General features: G+C 42.0%; 1 protein-coding gene across 1 annotated transcript in view; it reads left to right on the top strand.

Annotated features, from left to right (window-relative positions):
* Window positions 1–14,268, top strand: part of SCG5 (secretogranin V) — a 57,569-nt gene that overhangs the window by 38,607 nt on the left and 4,694 nt on the right. Inside the window, exons 3-4 of the mRNA XM_024567804.4 lie at window positions 3,376–3,525; window positions 7,322–7,434. Coding sequence (XP_024423572.1) covers window positions 3,376–3,525; window positions 7,322–7,434 — 263 coding nt within the window. The remainder of the gene's footprint in view (window positions 1–3,375; window positions 3,526–7,321; window positions 7,435–14,268) is intronic.

The following is a 14,268-nucleotide window of genomic DNA, read 5'->3' as shown; positions in this document are numbered from 1 at the left end:
TTCAAGGTCATGGGGAGCAAAAGATAGCATTTGTTGCTTCCCCGTGTCTCCCACAGTTCTTACCTCAGTGAGTGTTTCTTGATCCGATGTCACAAAATGCAGTTTTTAAAGAGCCTGTGTTGCAATGTATCTGCCTGGTGCTAAACATCTGTTGCTTCCTAACAAGTGCTGCATTCATTTTAATGGCACTGGTGCACAGAAGTAAACAGAGCCTTGGCAGGCCTTCCATAAAGGAAACTGTGTTTGCTTCCTTCATTAATTACTAATGGAGCATTAAGACATGTATTCTCCTTTGAGCCAAGTTGGATAATTCCCAGCACTTAAGGCTGGGTGCTTTCAAAAGTAGAGGCATGCATTGGCACACCGGAGAGCATGCCCTGTGGCAAGCACAGGGTGGCTGGCTTGCCAAGACTTCATAAAGCTTCGGATGGATCGATACCAGGTGTGCTGGTCTGTCCCACCTTTCCCAGGTCTTGGGTTAATATGACATAGTAAATATGAATCACCAGAACATCTCTGAAGGCAGCCACCACAGTATGAATCAGACAAACCTCCAGAGAGATGCAGAAAGCTGAAATGGATGATCCAAGAGTTACCAAACACGAAACGGCAGCTTGAGAGTGCCATGCTAATTAGAAGAAATGTGAAACAAAGTATGATTAGTCAATTTTTACTTTACTGCCAATTAATAACAATTAAAATGAAAAATTTATACTCTGCGCAATGGTAACTAGCATCAAAATGCTACAGTGGAAACCATGAGGAATAAAAGAGATTGACAGACACTTACTGGTAGATAAGTGTCAATGAGTGTAGACTGGTAGATACTTATTGGTAGATGTTGATAGATTTTAACAGATAGCCCCCTGATTATGATAATTTAAACAGGTAAAGTATGAATAAGAACATAAAAGTGTAATTAAGAATGCTGACTAATTGGCTGTATTTAGACATTTATAGATTCTATAAAAACACATCATATTTTCAATGTCCACATGGAAAATTTATAAAAATAGCATCTTTTTTTTTATCAAATGCAGAAAATTTGCAGACTACTCTTTCTCGTCACAAAGCAATAAGATATAACAATGTAAATATAAACAAAACAACCTAGCCACTTGGTTCTGTCTGTATTTGGGGGCTAGAGGGATTTGGAATTAAAAGAGGTAAGATTATCCTTTTAAGGATAAACTTTAATCAAACATAATAAATTAAGACAGAGGGACAAAAGTCACTTCTGAGACGCAATGTAACTTTCAGGACACTAAGATCTAGCTGTGTTCCTATTAAATATATTAGCCTTTCTGAAGAAAAATATGTGTCAATCCAAAGTAAAGCTGGTTCAGCCAAAAAAGAAGGAAGAAAAGAAAAGCAACTGTGAGAAGGCACAGCCTGGTGGTGCTCCTGCTCCTCCCGGGAGAAGGGAGCCTCATCCAGCTGTTGGAATTCAGTGATATGACAGGTTTGCAAGACCTTCCTTCTCATGGAGGTGGAAGTGTGGAGTTACGTTAGCTTGATTTGGGCTCTAATTTCCTGCACACTGTTTGATGTTGACTTGGTCCTTTGTGTACGGGTCTATGTACAGGATGATTGTGCGTTATGGGAGCTGGGAGTGTGGGGCCTCTGTGTCCCCATAACATTAATGAATAGGAATTCATTACAAGAAATAATCTCCACTTGTGCTGGAAAAGTAAGGTTCCTGTACCTTACAGGGTGTTAAGGCTACTGGAAAAGAAAGAGCCCAGAAATTGATGTGCCTTTGTATGAGCACGTAAAGTAAGCGATGCAAAGGACGTTGTTCTTACTTACCGCTGTGCCTTGGTGCTCAGAGCAGGCATTGCTGCGTGTGGGGCCCTTGGGTATTTTTTGAAGGATGAAATAACTGGGGGGAGGACAGAATTACTTAACAAATCCTGGTGGGATAATTGGTTAACTATTTTACATGCACTAAATAAAACAGAGAATATATAGATAAAGAATTAATTTTAAAAAGAAAAGAAAGGGAAAGAAATACCCAAATGTTGATAGTACTTTTGAAAGCACAACAATTTTGTAAGTTTAGAAGTATGAAAAGAAATCATGAAGGAGAATAACAACAGATCTGACTACCTAAATATTAAAAACTTATGTTAACAAAATATTATTATAATATCCAGAATTCAAAGTCAAACAACATGGGAAAGCATTTGTAGGAAATGTGGCATCCAATGGCCTGATATCCTTATTGTATAAAATGTTCATATAAATTTATAATAGAAATATTAAAATTCTAAGTGCATGGACAGACAACTCACAAAAAAAGAAATTAAAACTAGTAAATAAGCACATGGAAAAATATTTGACTGATGTGATCAAAGACATTCGAAATAAAACAGTAATTTTTCTAAGAGCCTTTTAAATTAGTAAGGAAAACATAAGAATTATTTTTATAAAACCCAATGCTGGTAAGGATGTTGTAAAAGTGATATTCTCATAGTTTGTTGATGATTCTTTATAAATTGGTACCTCCTTTTCGGGAGAACAATTTGGCAATCTAATATAAAGAACCATAAAAATATTTATAGCCTTTGACCTAGTAATTTACCTTGTGGGAAACTATCCTGAGGAAAATTAATCTAAACTATGGAAAAAATTAAATGCCTGAGAGTAAATTGGGAAACAGTAAATGTCCCACAGAGGGGAATGATTAATAAGCCATGGTAGAGCCACTGGCTAGGAAACAACTAGCCATTTAATTATGGGCATAGAGGCCATGCAGCCACATAGGAAGACGCTTGTGTTTTCATATTAAATAAAAAGTGAATCAACACTTGTGTATGAAGAGATATGCAGAGGAGAAAAGATTAAAGTAAATACGCTAAATGGGAAGTGGTTGATCTAGGATAGTGACTGTTTTCCTTACCTGCCGTTTTGTTGGTTATGTGCTGCTATTCAGCCTGTTCTCCCCTTCCCCTCCCCCACCTGCCCTCTCCAAGCCCTCGAGCTCCAGGCCCAGCTTCCACAGCCCTACCCCTCAGAGTCAGTGCCACTCAAGTTCCAACTGGTCCCAGGAGCCCTCCCCTCATGTCAGTCAAATGAAACTCTGTCTTTTCTAGGCTCCCATATGCTGCGTTGACATTTCTATTATACCACGTATATAATGCACTTTGTGTGACAATGATATAGGTATAGTACGTGCCTGTTTCCACAACTACATTTTTAAAATTCAAAAATTTAAATTGTTTGGCAGGAATTGCTTGATTCTTTTTCTCTCCCCCAGCACAGAGCACAGTGCATTGCACGGATAATATTTATTCAGCACTCCTGAATACAAATATTCGTTGAAGTGAATTAATTGAATTGCACTGAAATGAGCTACTTCTGCTTCCCTGGCAGGTGGAGCTCACGAAGGTCTGCAGCACTTGGGTCCTTTCGGCAACATCCCAAACATCGTGGCAGAGTTGACTGGTGACAACATTCCTAAGGACTTCAGTGAGGATCAGGGCTACCCAGACCCTCCGAATCCTTGTCCTGTTGGAAAAACAGGTAATGGACATGCCCTTTGGTTCCCATGTATGGCAGGGGCTTGGGGAGGACATTAACAACCCAAACACCAGCTACAAATATTATGAGAAATGGGGCTTCTAGCTCGCTGAGCCCTCATGTGTTTGTAAGCGGGTTGGGAAGGGACATTTATTCTAGAGTAAATTCTTTGGTGAGTTTTGGTGTTTAGATGCACCCACACAGGACTCCCTTACCTCTGTCTCTGTCCCTCTTTGTAAGTGGAAGTTGATTCTCTTTTCTGCAGGAAGAATTTTTTCCCCTCTTCTGTGACACAACTGTTGTCCAGTTTTAGTGTCTTTGGACCTGGTTATATAGTTTTGTGGATTATCCATGCCCATTTGTTTTCCTTACTTCTCCTGACAATCAACATTTCAGCTACATGTCAACTCATTAACATTCATCCTGAAATGTTTCTTAAGGCATCAGGAGGAAGCATGAGAGAGAGGGGTCCAGTAATATAAGAAGTTGGCTGGGGAAGAAGGTTGAAACGTTCCTTGCTGCCTGTGTATTCTTCCCATTCACTACTTCCTAATGCAGAGAGAATGAGTGGCAAGTGGCTACACTTATGTTGGCCTTCGAGCATCTTCCGTTGGTGGTTAAGGATAGTGACCCTAGACTCAGACTACCTGAATTCAAACCCAAGGCCAGAATATGTGACTTTGAACAAGTTAATTAACCATGTTCACTTTAGGTTCCTCATTTGCAAAATGGGGGTTGTTGTGGGAATTACATGCAATGATCTGTGTTAGCACTTGGCGTAGCACCTAGCACAGAGTCAAGGACTCATGGCACCCAAATGGTAATTAGCTTTTCCCCTAGGAAGTAACGTATCTCTCTTTTTGGGCTTGTGCTAAATTCTAGTACCCAAGTAGTCCCTTTCCCCAAGCCTAATAATAATTATTGGTACTCATTATCCTTACTATGTGTATATGGAAACTGAAGCTCGGAGAATAACATGTCCAAGGTTACCTACGCAGCCAGTAGCTGAGTCAAGACTCAAACCCAGGTCTACCGGATTCAGCACCATGAGCACAACCACAGCGACAAGCTGCCTTACTCTGGAAACCATGCTAACGTTGACCCCTCAGCTTTTCTTAAACCGATGCAGGCTACATGTGGAAGGCACTATCTCCCAAAGATACTCCCGTTTTCATGCAGGGTGAGGTCTCTGTTTTTTGTGGGGCACAGGGCCTCCATCCTGGGATGGAGCAACCAGAGTAGCTGGATGTGGCCCAGCCAAGGTGGGGATGCTGGCCCAGGGCTGCAGGAAAACCTGGGTCACTGCACAGTGCCAACCACTTCTGCTACCCTTCACTTGCTTGTAGGGCCTTGGAGGGTAGGAAGAAAGACCAGCTTAGAGTCTGAAGGCCAACAGTCCGCATGGGGATTTGCTTAAATGGATTCGATATAGTTCAGTAGTCCTTAAGGTGTGGGTCTAGGACCAGAGCAGCATCAGCATTACTGGAACCTTGTTGGGAATGAAAACATTGAGGCCTTGCCCCAGATCTCTTGAATCAGAAACTCTGCTGGTAGGACCCAGCAATCTGTATTTTAACCTGCTTTCCACATGATTCCAGTCTGTGCTAAAGTGTGGGAACTGCTGGTATAGGCGAGTGGGGAGAGAAGCAGAGTTTGAGCCAGGAGACCTGAGTTCTAGTCTTCACTACAGGAGTCACTTTACTTCCCAGGACCTCAGCCTCTTCATCTGTTAAAATGGACACATAATCAATGTCTTTTAAAAACATGCAATGTGGGTATCCTGATAAAAGAATACAGACCTATGTAATGAAGTACTTAGGAGCTCTAAGACAAAGCAATCGAGTTGAGCTGAAAGAGTTGGATAAAAACCCAATTATCTGCCATTTCCTTTGTTATCCTTCCATTAAGCTAACATTTCTCAGTCTTTGTCCCACCATAATTTGCATTCTAAGAAGGAAATTACTTGTAGACATGGTCATTATTTCTAAGAAATTGCTTGAGATACACCTCGCTGGGAATCACAACACCACACAGGTGAGAAATCCAAGAATAAAACCTAGACTTCCCCCTCCCCTGCCACACTCTCTTCTGAATCATGGCCCCTCACCTGGGACAAAGCAGCAGAACTCAGAGTCCATCCTCAGGGATAGGACGTGAATTCCGGGGCACACTGTCGGGTCCAAGATACCTTTGATTCCCAGGGCAGGGCTCTATCTTTACCTCTCAGTCTGGGCCCTCAGAGGTTCCTGAGAAAAATTATGAAAAGGTTGTAAAGCTGCCTTTTGCAGACTACCAGAATTCTCTTGATTTGCTCTCCCTTTCCTATAGGTTAATTGCTGTAAATGAAGAAGTTAGATAAAAAGTTCAGTGAAAAGTGAGGAGCCACCAGAGAGCCGGATTAGGGATTTGCTCAGAAGGTGTGACTTCCACACGAGCTTCTTGTTGCTATGAGCTGACAGACTGGATGCCTAAAAGCACTGGAAGGCTTCAGAGCAGTCTCCAGAGGTTAGACTCCTGACTGATTATGTTAGGCCCCTTTTAGCACTGACTTTGGTGGTTCATTTTCCCTGTGAAAAGGGACTCTGTCCTCTAGCCCTAAACAAAATTCACAATCCCTCCCCCGTCCCCTTATTTAAACAGCTGTCTATCATGCATTATAGACAGAAAGAAATGATTCATTCTCAGAGCATGGTGTCTAGTAATTAATGATAGAGCATAGATAACAGCAGCAGTGAAGAGGGATGACCTTTCTTGGGTTTGAATGGAAGACATGCTTTATTTCCAAGAGCAGCTATAGTATAAACTGCCATCGAAAGAGCAATGGTGAGAAGGGAAGTAAAACAAAGAGCAAGGTGAACATGTGCCAGAGGCTCTGTATATGATCATCTCTTTCTCATAGCAGCCCTGTAAGGTAAGTACACGATTATTCCCATCTCATAGGTGAATAAATGGACACAGAGAGATGAAGTTAACTTTTCCAAGGAACTAAATGTCTCTATCACTTATGAGCCAGGATTGGAGCCCTGAGCTCTGGTCTGTCCGACTTCAAAGTTTACCCCATCACCACCAGAACACACAACACAACCTCAAGTACTGTCTAGTGATTGTTTTGTTCTTGTATAAGGTGCATTCTCCAAGAGCTGAAACTGTTGCTAATGACTCAGCCAAGGGAAAACAGAGTGAGTCATGTGGAAGGGAAGTATATTAGTTAAGGAAATACTGGCTGTTACAACAGATAAAAAATTATAGTGGCTTAACACAATAGGAGTTTAGTTCCTACTCCTGTGAAGTCCTGCCAAAGGTGGGTGAGGTATGGTGGGGGTGGAAGGTTCAGCAACCCAGATAGATGATGAAAGTCTTTCATCTTTCTAGTTGACATCCAAGTTGCCCCGGTCAGCCACATGCAGCAAGCAGAGCAACATGGCGGGCATGGGACAGGCAGTGGGACTCGTCTGGGAGGTTTTGATGGGCTAGACTTGGAAGTGGAATACATCACTTCTGCCCACATCCCATTGGCTTGAACTCGGGCATACACCATCCGATTACAAAGCACAGCTGGGACATTGGCTGTGTGCAGAGGTGAAAGGGGAAGTGGGTTTGGTAGGCAGCCAACCAATCTCAGTCACAGGTAAGGGGATGAGTGAGCATTTGGGATGAGTAAATCCCAGAGGGAAAGTGATTTAGAGTGACTGATGTGCATACAATTTGACCTTTGGGTGTCTAGTTGTTTTTAATAAATTAACTCTTAGAAAAATGATGAACACCTTGGCCATTTCTCAAAAACCTTTTGCTTTTTCAGTTGATGATGGATGTCTAGAAAACACTCCTGACACAGCAGAGTTCAGTCGAGAATTCCAGCTGCACCAGCACCTTTATGATCCAGAGCACGACTACCCAAGCTTGGGCAAGTGGGTGAGTCCAATCTTCGTTATCAGGGGTTTTTATACTCTGCCGCTCCAAAGGCGCCGATGGCCGAGATGAGAAACGTGGATGGGGAGAGAGAACGGTTGTTTAGTGGCTGATTTTTCAGAAATCTCTGGTTGAGAAGGACTTTAAGTAATTATTATTCCAAATCACAGTGAAGACCACAATATTCCAGCCTGTCCAAAGAGTCGATGGCCTGAACCCTCGCATCAGCGAGAGTCTGCAAGGGCTTCCCTCGCTCTGTCCCAATCTGGTGCATAACACATCTTAAAGTCTCACCAGTGTTTCACACAGCTCTTACAGGAAAGATAGGATTTAAAAAAAAAAAGATACTGAGAATTTGCAAATGTTATCTCTAGACGGAGGATAATGACCACTGCAGAACTAAGGAAAAACAATACCAGAAGCTTAGAAACAGATGTATGTAATTCTGAGTTATGGAAAGAGGAAAAGAAGTTCCAAAATGTGCATCCATGAACTTGCTGTCAATATCAGGCAAGAATCTATAATTGCCAGTCAAGGAAATTGTTTATAAGTGGCTGACTTGGAAAGAGAAATCATGACCATTTGGCACAGGTTTGCTAAAAACAAGTTTTGTCAAATTAATCGTTGCCAGCGTCATTCATCCACTTGTCAGCTCAATGAGGGAGATAAAGTGAGCATGGAGCATTTGGATCTCTGCAAAGGGTTTGATGAGATCCTTCGTGATCTCCTTTTGCGAGCAGTGGAGATATACTCCCCAGCAAGAGAATGTACCCAAAAGGGATCTTGATAAAGAGTCCACATCGACAGGGAGAGAGATTTCACATGGCATCCTGCATGTCCACATTTTTATAAATGTTTGTAATAAAAAATTATGGAATGTAAACTAATCAGATTCTCAAAAACTGACACAAAGTTGGAAGGGCTCGCACTGAATGGCTGAGCTGGGATTTGAGATGGTTGTAACAAGCTGGAACAATGAGCCAAATAAGATCCCAGTTGGATGGTGATATACCTCTGTTATGTTTCTGTGGTTGAGCCTATATAATCAAATGCTGAAGCCATGTGAGACAAGTGGAAAATGCAATACTAGGGAGTGTTAGTTAATTGACATATCGGTAGGTGGTGAATACGTCTGTGGAATAAGTGAATGAGAAGATACCACTATGTGCCTAAGCCCTTCGAAAGCTATCCACCCCATCTCGGTTCCTTACTGGAAGCTGAATTTGCTTCGGACTTCACCTGGAATTTTGTAGTCTCAAGGACTAAAAAATTCCTTGAGAGAGAATAAACTCTCTCCCTTCCTTTTACACTGTTTTAGAGAGAACTGTCTCTTCTCATTAATGACCATTTTTATTTTTTTCATCATTTTGCTTTAAAATTGCACTGAGTTGATTCAACATGCAACTTTCAACATGCACGTGCTTTCTGTCTTAAAAGAGCAAAGCAACAACACCCTATAAATTAATTTTTCTTCCTCAAATATGCGTTATTATATTTTCATTTTTTTTTCATAAGCAGTTCTGTCAGGGAGAATTGGAGCTGGGTAGCCATGTTGAAGCCTACCAGTAGAGTTTAAATATGTTGAATTAAATTGGCAAACATCTATAGGTTCTTGAATAGGAGACTGGAATCACAAATGACTTCTATCAAGTCTGTTCTGGTGGCAGAACAGACAACAGGCAGGAAAAAATATAAGCAGTAATTCCAGCTATGAAGGCTGTGAACATAGGGAATTCAAGTGAATCTCCCCAACATGATGAGACTCTAAGACATTTCAAAGGAAGCCGGGGAACTGACTAGAATTGCTGTGTGACAAACATAGAGCATGAGGAGGAAAGAAGAGATATGTCAGGTTTATATGAAGTGGATGGTATGAACTTTCCCTCTGGAGGAATCTTAAGAAGAAAGGGGGAAAGAAGAGAGGGAGGTGGGAAGGAAAGAAGGGAGCCAAGAGAAGGAAAGAGAGAGTAGGAGATCACAGAGGATCACAGAGGATCCATGAGAGATGGAGAAAAATATTGCCAAACAGAAGCAAGGGGCAGGTTCAACAAAGACCAAATGGAAGCTTTAAGCCTGCTTTGTTCCAGGCACTGTGCTTGGTTCTCAATGTGCAGTAGTCATCAAGACATGGTGCTGGTCTTCACAGAGCTTCCAGGCTTCTGGTTGAGAAGAACTAAATGAAAATAAAATGAACCCAACCCAGCACTGTTCAGCATCATGTTCTGGCTATCCCATGAGCACCAGGGGCAGTTACTAGGACAGATGGAAGATAAGGTAGAGGAAGAACCATGAACCATGACTGAGGACTCACACGGCTGGTGTACCATAGTCAGTGAGGAAGTCAAACTTGCTGAAAAGGGCAGTGTCGAGGTAGGAGGTGGGAAGGTACCCTGTGCAACTGGCAGGATGGAAATGAGCAAAAGAAAGCTAGAGGGAGACTGCGGACAGTCTGGCCGAGGGCAGAGATCCCCCCTGGGGAAGCGGGAGAAAGGGAAACTTCTCTCTTGCCAACTTTCCTTGCCCCTTCTTAAAAACCATCACAGTTTCTCTCACCAAGTTCCACTCACTCTCGACACTCCAGTAAGAGGCCAACACCACCCTTCATCTCCTTTGCATCGATTTCTAAATACCAGTTTGTTTTCCTAGTCATTCCTACTCTTTTTCTATATCAGAGCTCAACCATGCAAGTTAGGACTAAGTGAAAGGGAAGTACTATTACAAATCTGTGACCAAGGACCAAAGTTTACACACCTTTTATCATCTATGACTATGTGTTTGTTTAAACAGAAGATTCTGTCATTTATTTTCTCATTACCCCCTTAGCAGTAAAGCATGGTTTGTGTGAAACCATGTCTTTCACATGGAAGTGTGAATTGAGTATGCCTTCTTTTCTAAGCTGGGGTCTACAGGCTTCCTCAGCGTATATAGAGAGTGATGGCCTCAAGCTTGTCTTAAGCTCAACCACCCTCTGAGTTAACAAAATAATTATCCTCCACATGAAACTGCATATAAGACCCTGATTCCTTATTTGCTGATAATGTTTTCCTGTAGCTGAGCTTGGTTTTTAGCAGTGATTCCCATATAAATATCAGTGTCTTGTTTCCTGCATTGTTGTCTTTGTTAATGCATCTAGCCATATTTATTAAGTGCACATCATATGCCCTCGGGGCCTGTGTTAGGTGATTAGAATACAAACATGAATAGTAATTGTCTTTTGTAATACACTAATAGATAGTTATATTTATTGAGCACATACTAAGTGCCAGACACTATGTTAAATACTTTACATGAATTATCTCATTCAATCTGCCCATTCCTATTACTCTCATTTTACAGATGAGAAAATACAGGTTTAGGGAGTTGGAGTAGGCTGTGCAATACCACAGAGCTGATGATTGTCAGAGCTGGGATTTGAACCAAACTGACTCCAGGAGTTCTTTGAAAATTGGATAAATTCCTTACCGTGTCCATGGCTCTTTACTCAGATTGTGCCCTGTACTGGGATCCCATCAAGTCCTAGCTAGGACTGGTTGCTTTTCACACAATGTATGTACCCACAGCATTGAGTGGCTATGACCAAAGGCTGGCTACTATAGGGGTCACGCTCCTTCAGACGTTAAATTGCCAAGTGTTACCTAGGAAAAAGTTGTATGGACAGCAAATACTTCTCCTCGCCAAGTGCTTATCGCATCTTTTCAACAGCAGCTTGGGCAGGTAGAGGCCCTTCCTTTAACAGAAGCAGCAGATCATGGCCAGAGCCTGAGCCGGGGAGAAATGAGAGACAGGGACCTTGTCTGCTTTTCTTTGCCTTTCATGACCTTGACGTGTCTAAAGAGTCCAGTGCTCTTCGGTGGCATTTGTCTCAGTTTTCCGTGTGATCCAGCTGGAGTTATGCTGGCCTTTGTACTACGCCCTTCCTAGTGTTTTACATCAGGAGGCACGTGATGCCGGTTTGTGCCCAGATCGGTGGCAACCTGGTTAAGTTGTATCTGCCAGTTTTCTCCAGTGCAATATTAACATTTTTCCTTTTGAAATTAATAATTCATCTGTGGGGAGCTACTTTGTATAGATATTTTGTTCCCATTAAACTTTTAACTAACAATTTTAGTATCCATTGATGATTCTCACCAGAATCAATTATAACTAAGGTAGTTTTAAAGGTGATTTTCTCACTCTATTATTTTTTGTGCATTTATTGGTTGGCATTCTACTCTAAGGAAGAGAAGATAAATAAATAAAGTAGTAAATAAATAAATAAAGATCCCCTGCTTTATTTAATTCTTTATTCATGTGTGTATGTATTTACCTAAAATTGTATTGATCTATTTAATATCAGTATGGATTTGTTGATGCCTGTTATCATTTGTTTTGGTGTTCAAACTGTCCTAAATTTCTCCAGTGGTAGTCTCTGCAAGCTGGCTTCTCTTTCTTTTTAACATTTTTTGAGCACTTCCTAACTTTCTGCCCCAATTAGGTGTTCCAAATTCATCCATCCTTGCACTTTCCCCGCCCTAGCCCTGGAAGCAGACATTTCTGCAAGAAGCCTCCCTGGTTCCATTTAGGAGTGGAATTTGAAACCAACATCTGGGCACTTGTCCAAAATCTTGATGGCACAATGGAAAGCCCTCTTTGTGAACTCAAACCTGCTACTCACGTGGGAACCAGGCTCACCACTCACCCCTCCCCACCCCATCGACAAAGAATGGGTGTCAGGAGAAGAGGCTGGTTCCTTCTCAAACTTCCTTTACCCACCCTATACCTGCCAGTCACTGCCTGCAAATCCATACAAAGCAGGGCTAACTGCAATGCCCCAGCCACCCCGTGAAAACGCAGGGGTGGGACAGCATCAGCCTGCTATCCAAACCCTGGCCCTTTGGGAAACACAGGGACCATCCTTGAGAGGAAGACTTGCCAGACCTTTTGCACATCCTTTTGAATGAAGGCTCTTTAGGGCATAATCTGGCCCACGACCTTCTAAAGGAGGGTAACTAAAGTGATGTGGCCTCTACCCTGCTGGTGGCATTGTGGGGCTCTGCCGCCGTTGGTTGGATGTCCCACGTGGTGGTGCCAGTTCTCAGGTCCCTGTGCCCTCACTTCCTCCTGCTCAGGCAGCCGAACATGGAGGCGAGAGTGAAAAAGCTTCTGTCCTTACCTCCATTTCCCCAGATGCCTTCCCAGCTCTGGTGCAAACTTCCAGGCCATTCTTGGTGCATCGGGAATTGCTGCACCCCAGAAAGGCAGCTATAGACGACAGGAGTGAGCCTCACTGAGATATCCTCATTCCTCCAGTGAATGATCTGCGTGTCCACCTTTTCTCCATATATAAATATGCATATATATATGTACATGTGTATATGCACATATACATTTTTAAATTGAGGTGACATTGGTTTATAACATATAAGTGTCAGGTGTATAACATTATAGTTTGATATTGTATACATTATAGAGCGTTCACCATCAGAAGTCTAGTTTCCATTCATCACCTTACAATTAGCCTCCTGACGCCCTTTACCCAAGTGCCCTCCCTCCATTCCCCTTCCCCCCAGGTTACCCCCATCTGTTGTCTGTGTCTATGAGTTTGTTTTTGTCTTGTTGTTGTTGTTGTTTTTCATATTCCTGAAATCATATGCTATTAGTCTATCTTTGACTTATTTCATTTAGCATAATACCCTCAAGGTCCATGCACATTGTCACAAATGGCAAAACTTCACCTGATATGAAATTGATCAGCTCCCCAAGTGACCATAAGACACAGGCCGTGGCCAGTGTGGCCTTTTGGCAGAGGAAGCTCCTTCCCTCCCTGGATGGCTCTCTGAATAGTTGAGGTTGGGCAAGAGATACAATGTAAATTGCGGGTGAGGTGGAGCCCAATGAACATGAATATTATGAAGCTCATTCTTGGCATTTGTCATTTTCATTTCCAAATCTACCATAAAAATTCTTTCTACCCAGACAGTTCAGAGGATACAAGTACTGCATAAATTTGTTCCTTACCAAAACTCTCTTTTATTTTTTTAAATCAATGTCAGGGTATTTTATTTGGAGTATGATGTATCACCTTTTTTATACATTATTTCCCTTCTCATTAAAATTCAAATTAAAAAAACAACACAAGGATAGCCCCCCAGTCCCTCTTCTCTCCTTGTGCCTGCAGGTTACGCGTCTGTCTTTTGCAATCCCAATAGGAGGGAAATCTGCTGAGCATGTGTCTGATATTCCAGAGCTCATTTAAGTCCCCTACGTGTTTGAAATACAGCAATATGTGGAAATACTTATACAAACTGTGGTAACAGATCCCGTTTTCTTCCCCCAACATAACTTTCCTTCTGCCAAAAGGTTTTTTTTTTAATTTTTTTATTTTTGGCAATTTTTAAAAGGTTCAGTCTATTAAAAATGTTATAGACCAAATGGTTTTCCGATTGTCTTGACTGGGCACACTGACTTCAGCCACAGGAGGAAAGGCTGCAAAAGTCAGTGTTTCATTTATTTACCTAGAAGATTGTTATTAATAGTCAGACACTACTCTAGAGAACAGTTTATGTGTACAGCTCATAACAAGGGAGTCAGACACGAAAGTAAAGTGAGATAAAATTGTTTGTTTTAGACAGCGGCTATTCAAAGGGAGGAGATGGGTTTCCAACGCCTCTTGGGTTTCAGAATGTCGTGTTTCCCTGTTTATGTGATTGTCTGTGACACTGATGGGCCTCAGGGCATTGCAGGGGACTTTATTCAGAGCTGTACAACCACTGCTTCTCCCTTGTGGTCTGTCTTTCTGACATGACATTCCTTTCATCTAGTTTTGTTTCCAAAATATGTGTATGCAAATATCCAGGG

The sequence above is a fragment of the Desmodus rotundus genome, chromosome 7 (assembly GCF_022682495.2).
Source record: "Desmodus rotundus isolate HL8 chromosome 7, HLdesRot8A.1, whole genome shotgun sequence".
NCBI lineage: Eukaryota > Metazoa > Chordata > Mammalia > Chiroptera > Phyllostomidae > Desmodus > Desmodus rotundus.
The sequence above is the reverse complement of the archived record's forward strand: the minus strand, read 5'-3'. Positions and strand labels throughout refer to the sequence as shown.